At 43.9% G+C, this 6139-nt stretch overlaps 1 protein-coding gene across 1 annotated transcript; it reads left to right on the forward strand.

The window, feature by feature from the left end:
* The first annotated feature begins 3629 nt into the window (after positions 1–3629).
* On the forward strand, positions 3630–5851 carry waif2 (Wnt-activated inhibitory factor 2). The gene has a single exon (XM_048237560.1). The coding sequence runs from the start codon at positions 3811–3813 to the stop codon at positions 4969–4971; it is 1161 nt and encodes a 386-aa protein (XP_048093517.1). The 5' UTR covers positions 3630–3810; the 3' UTR covers positions 4972–5851.
* Positions 5852–6139: the final 288 nt, after the last annotated feature.

Below are 6139 nucleotides of genomic sequence, written 5' to 3' on the forward strand. Positions count from 1 at the left end.
TGCTCCCTTATCACATGCTTTGCCTCTTACAGTAATAGCCATTAATTAGTGGATGAACAATTTTTTTTTTTTAAAGCTAAATGATGACAAAACAGAGGTACTTTTGGTTGGACCAAAATCAAAGTGAGACACCGTTCTTAGTAACCCTGGGATCCTGGCACATCAGTTCAAAAGTAACAAGCCTACTGTAGGTGTCATCTTAGATACAGAGTTAAGCTTCAAGCCCCATATCAGTAAAATTACCCAGACAGCTTATTTCCACCTGAGAAACATTGCCAAAGTGCAGCCCTTTTTAACTCAACAAGATGCAGAAAAACAAATTCATGCCTTTAACACTAGTAGGTTAGACTACTGCAATACACTTTTTACTGTTCTCCCAAAAAAACGTATGTTCTTTAATGTAAAGAAATGCTCATACAGAACTCTGCTGCTAGACTTTTAACTAAGACCAAGAAGAGAGAGCACATCACCCCTGTGTTAGCTGAACTGCACTGGCTCCTTGTTTCCTATAAAATTGAGTTTAATTACTTACAACGCTCTGAATGGCATAGCACCTTCATATATCTCTGAGCTTTTAATATCTTATCAACCACAAAGAAACTTCCACAAGCATAGTGAAGAAGCTGCTTTTATCCATTATGCCCTGGAGCTATGGAACACCTGCCTCTGTACATCAAACAGGCGAGTTCAGTGAACATCTTTAAAAAAGACCTGAAAACATACCTGTATATGAGAGCTTTTAGTTAACTCATTGTATCTTGTAGCCTATTTCTTAACATTATTTTACATCCGACTGCTGCTATTTGCAGGCTCTTCCTATTTCACTGCACTGGTTTTACCATATGTGTTGTTGTATCTGTCTCATTACCATCCTGTGAATTCTCATCATTACTTAATTCTAAATATCTGATGTTTTATTTATTGGTTTGTTTGTTTGTTTGTTTGTATTACTATTAATGTTTCTCTCCTTTTTCTTTTTCTTTATTGTGTTGAGTGTTCCAAGCGTAAAGCACTTTGAGCTGCATTCTGTATATGAATGGTGCTAGCCGTGGGCAGCCGTGGCCTACTGGTTGCCAGTTCGAACCCCCGACCAGTAGGCACGGCTGAAGTGCCCTTGAGCAAGGCACCCAACCCCTCACTGCTCCCCGAGCGCCGCTGTTGTTGCAGACAGCTCACTGCGCCGGGATTAGTGTGTGCTACACCTCACTGTGTGTTCACTGTGTGCTGTGTGTGTTTCACTAATTCACGGATTGGGATAAATGCAAAGACCAAATTTCCCTCACGGGATCAAAAGAGTATATATACTTATACTTATATACTTGCTATACAAATAAAGATTTGTCCTCTGCATTTAACCCATTGGGGTGTAGAGTACACACTAATACTCGTGTGAGCTCATACAGTGAGCTCATACACATTTGGACCAGTGGGCAGCCATCCATCCGGCGCCCAGGGAGCTGCTGGGGGTCAGGTGCCTTGCTCAAGTACTGTACGTGAGCCGAGACAGGATGTAGGCGGTGGTACCACTGCCCTGACCAGTAGGCCACAGGTTAAACTCCAAGGAAAGACACAAACACAAACAGAGGCCTACAGTCAGCTGCCAGTGCAGTGCAGTCCAGTGCAGTGCAGTGCAGTCCAGTGCAGTCCAGTGCAGTGCAGTGCAGTGCAGTCCAGTGCAGTGCAGTGCAGTGCAGTCCAGTGCAGTCCAGTGCAGTGCAGTCCAGTGCAGTGCAGTGCAGTCCAGTGCAGTGCAGTCCAGTGCAGTCCAGTGCAGTGCAGTCCAGTGCAGTGCAGTGCAGTGCAGTCCAGTGCAGTCCAGTGCAGTGCAGTGCAGTCCAGTGCAGTGCAGTCCAGTGCAGTGCAGTGCAGTGCAGTGCAGTCGTAGAGGAAACATGGCCTGGACAGGGGGGGGTGGGTCAGATGCTCCTGCTACAGCCTTCTGTGCTGAACTGTGGCTTTGGAGTGTGTGTGTGTGTGTGTGTAAGTAACCCTCAGGCAGGGGAGTGGGAATATATCTGATGACCACAACCTCTCTCTCTCTCTCTCTCTCTCTCTCTCTATCTGTTCTCTCTCTCTCTCTCTCTCTCTCTCTCTCTCTCTATCTGTTCTCTCTCTCTCTCTCTCTCTCTCTCTCTCTCTCTCTCTCTCTCTCTCTCTCTCTCTCTCTATCTGTTCTCTCTCTCTCTCTCTCTCTCCTCTCTCTCTCTCTCTCTCTCTCTCTCCTCTCTGTTCTCTCTCTCTCTCTCTCTCCCTCTCTCTCTCTCTCTCTCTCTCTCTCTATCTGTTCTCTCTCTCTCTCTCTCCCTCTCTCTCTCTATCTCTCTCTCTGTTCTCTCTCTCTCTGTTCTCTCTCTCTCTCTCCCTCTCTCTCTCCATCTCTCTCTCTCCCTCTCTCTCTCTCTCTCTCTATCTGCCTTTCTTTCCCTCTTCTCATTTAATCTCTCCATCCCTCCTGACACATGTCTATGAGGTCAGAGTGCTGCCTGTCAAATGTTTTCAAATCATGATTCTGAGCTAATTCTATGTGTGTGTGTGTGTGTGTGTGTGTGTGTGTGAGAGAGAGAGAGAGAGAGACAGGGGGATACAGTAACACTACACTGTGGGGACATCAGTCTCTCAGCACTGTGATCAGGTTGCATGACCGCTGAGTCAGTTGACTCAACACAAGACAAACACACTGACTGCAGAGAAACTCCACTAGTAATAAAAAAAAGCCATGGAAGCCATTCAGTGTAACTTCTTAAGTTATTATGTTATTTGCTTGTTGACAGCATTCCTGAAGGTATTTCATTAAAGCCTCCCTCTGTCAAATTATTTCCTACAACCTTAAACTTTAATATTTTTAAACAAGACTGTTATAGTTATATCCCCGGTAGCTGATATACCCCCATCTGTATAATGACTTTGCTATATAAATCTAGTCTGAGGCATAATATTAAATTAGCAGGCTTGTTTAATCAGAGTGGACGAAGGTCATCTGTGTATTTTAATGAAGTAACTGACATATAATGGTGTGTGGTGCCACATTTCAATTTGCTCCAGTGTCATAAATCTGGAAGGGAATCGAGGCGATGAAACGGCGGTGTGTTCGCCGATAACTACAACAGCTGATCTACAAACAATGAGCACTGAAAATCCCCTTGCCTTTAGCAGAGGAGTGAGAGAAAGGGTGTTAAGTTAGGATCACGCAATCCACGCAGTTATGGTTTAATAATGGAATGATCCATTCTCTGACAGGTCAAATGATAATGCGATCTTTATAACGTTTAAATGTCTCATTTAAAATGTAACAAATGTATTCATAGGCCTAAGGGCTAAATTCATATGATGATAGGTGCATTCAGTGACACAGATTAATTGTGATTAATAAGGGTGTATTAACAACCCTTCATGAATGTAGGATATAGACATTTCTTGAACAAAAAGTTTATGGCAAAGACATATCTCAAGACACAAAAGAAGTAAAAATAGTCTGACAAATGGCAAGAAACCGTTGACCCTAATAAGCTAACTAAAGAGTGGGTCTAAATGCGCATCTTGTCAAGCCGTCATCCTCCCTCCATGACCTGCGGAGAGACACTTTAGCCCGTACGCTCATCAGAGCTGAGTGCGGACGGATAACGGCAGACTCACTCCTGTCATCAGCTTCGGGAACGTAAAACTGCTACGGCACAACACAAGCCTCCTATCGCTTGTAGTTGTTTATAGGCTACTCCGGTTTTTGTCGGGACGGTCTTTGGTGGCGTGCGCGACACTGGTGGGGCAAGTTGCGGTGAAGTGAGATACTGTTGAGTAGAGTGGAATCTATTAATGATCGCTGATCTTTTAAATTCAACGCTGGGTGCTGCAGGATACAGTGGCTACTTGGGAACTCAGAAGGACAGCGTCTGTTTCTCCAATGTGAAAATGGGATGTACAGCGACATGGTTTTTTAACCCGAGAGGTTTTGAAGCGTTTTGTCCTCTTAAAAAACTATGTATTTGTGCCGCTTTGTTGGGCACAGTTCTACTACGAGTTAACGCGGAGAACTGTCCATGGTCCTGCTCTTGTATCAACAGCACGGCGACGGTGTCCTGCCTAGATTCTCAAGAGACCGAGATACCTGGGGACATACCACCGTGGGTTAACGTTTTAATTCTTAGGGGCAACAATGTCTCCACGTTACCTGAATTCGCGTTTACCTCCAATGGGACCGAACTGGAGCTAGTCACTTTGCTTATGTCTCATAACAACATTCAAACAATTGAACCCTATGCATTTTGGGGACTTCCTCGCCTTCAGCTGTTGGATTTAAGTCATAACCGACTCGTTGCTATATCCGAAATGGCTTTCTATGGGTTGGAAGGGCTGCGGTATCTGCACCTGAATGACACCCTCACAGCTTTTGGCGCAAGACAGTTGTCCAGCGCGCTGTCCACTGAAAGTCTCCGCAACCTCCACACGCTGGAGTTGTCAGGGAACAGACTGAAAACTGTTCCCTTGGCAAGACTTGATACACTTGATTTACACGCTCTCGTGTTGACTAACAATTTCATTGAGGTAATAGGTAAAGAGAACGTCACAAATTTTAACGAGTTCGGGAACCTTAACGTATTCCTGGCTCAGAATCCGTTTAGATGCACCTGTGACATCGAGGCGTTTTACCACTGGCTAAAAAACTCGTCTCAGTGCCCAGACTCGCACCGCCTGCTGTGCGCTCAGCCGGACGGGAAAAGGGGGATCCCGGTGGAGAAACTTCACCGCGAGGACGTGGATTGTCGAAGCGCGGAGTTAGAGGCAGTTTCCTATGTCTTTCTAGGCATAGTTCTTGCTCTGATTGGAGTGGTGTTCTTGATGGTGTTGTATTTAAACAGAAAGGGTATCAAACGATGGCTAAACAACATTCGCGAAGCTTGTCGAGATCAAATGGAAGTGTACCATTATCGCTACGAGCAGGATTCGGACCCAAGGTTGGCCAACGTGGCGGTCTGAGGCTTGGCCAACCTCCCTCCTCCGCCACAATGACATTTCGACCAGCGATAGATACTGTATAGGCCCTAATATTTTCACTCATCACAAAGGGACGCTAATCTGTAGCTTTAGTGGCCTGCTTGCCGAACACATTCCTGGTCAGAATTGTCACACTAGAAGTGTTTGTCGACATGGACTTAGACTTACTTCAAAACATGGTCAAATACAAAACATGGTCAAATAGTTGCGCAGTCTTATACATTAAACGTAACATCTGTTACAGCTGATCAATGTCTGATTAAACCATCATGCAAAGGTATAGTTAGTATTTACAAAGTTTTGTATAGTCTCTCCAGTCATTAGTAGAGCAAACTGAATATTTGGTGACCTGAAGCACATTGTGGTAAACCAGAGCAGTGTAACATACAGTGCTGATGAGTAAACGTGAGAGCACATGAGAGGTGTAGTGGGGGGCGGGTCAAAAACATAGTGACATGTAGAAACCAGAGGGGCTGTCGGTAGCATCGTGGTTAAGAAGCTGGGCTGGCATGCAGTAGCCTGAAAAGTTGTGGGTTCAATTCCCGGCACCCACCTTTTTGCCTCTGAGCTAGGCACCTATCCCCAGGTTGCTCTGGGGCTAATGTCATCCCTTGTAATATAATTGACATAAGTTACCTTGGATAAAAAGTGTCTGCTAAATTAATACATGTAAATGTAAACCAGTGCCAACAAATCTCTATGACAGGTGACAAAATATTAAGTTGCTTAGAATGTTTTTGTAATTGTTGTTGTCATGACAGACCTTCCCATGAAACAGTGTGAAAAATTTGACAAAGTCCAACAGCTCTTTCAACTGCTCTAAGTTGTAAGCCTGCTGCATCTAACGACTGTGTATATTCAATGTTTCCTCTCACACTATGTTGTAAATAATATGCTATTATGAGTTGTTCAATATCAGTATGACCTAAATGTAAACTAGCATATAGATACCAGATATACATTTTTGTAAAACAGAGAACTGCATCAACAATGAATAAAACAATTCAAATTATCACCTTCAATATTCAAGTTCACTGATGATCTCTCATACATTTAGATGATGTCAGTCATGTTAATTATAATTGACAGACATGGTTTATTAACAATAGTGGTGCATGGCCAAATAACCTCATGTTTTCTAATCTAGTGT

Source organism: Alosa alosa, chromosome 2, assembly GCF_017589495.1.
Source record: "Alosa alosa isolate M-15738 ecotype Scorff River chromosome 2, AALO_Geno_1.1, whole genome shotgun sequence".
NCBI lineage: Eukaryota > Metazoa > Chordata > Actinopteri > Clupeiformes > Clupeidae > Alosa > Alosa alosa.

Excerpts from the sequence above, each read along its gene's own strand:
- waif2 (XM_048237560.1), top strand. The coding sequence starts at position 3,811 with ATGATCGCTGATCTTTTAAATTCAACGCTGGGTGCTGCAGGATACAGT.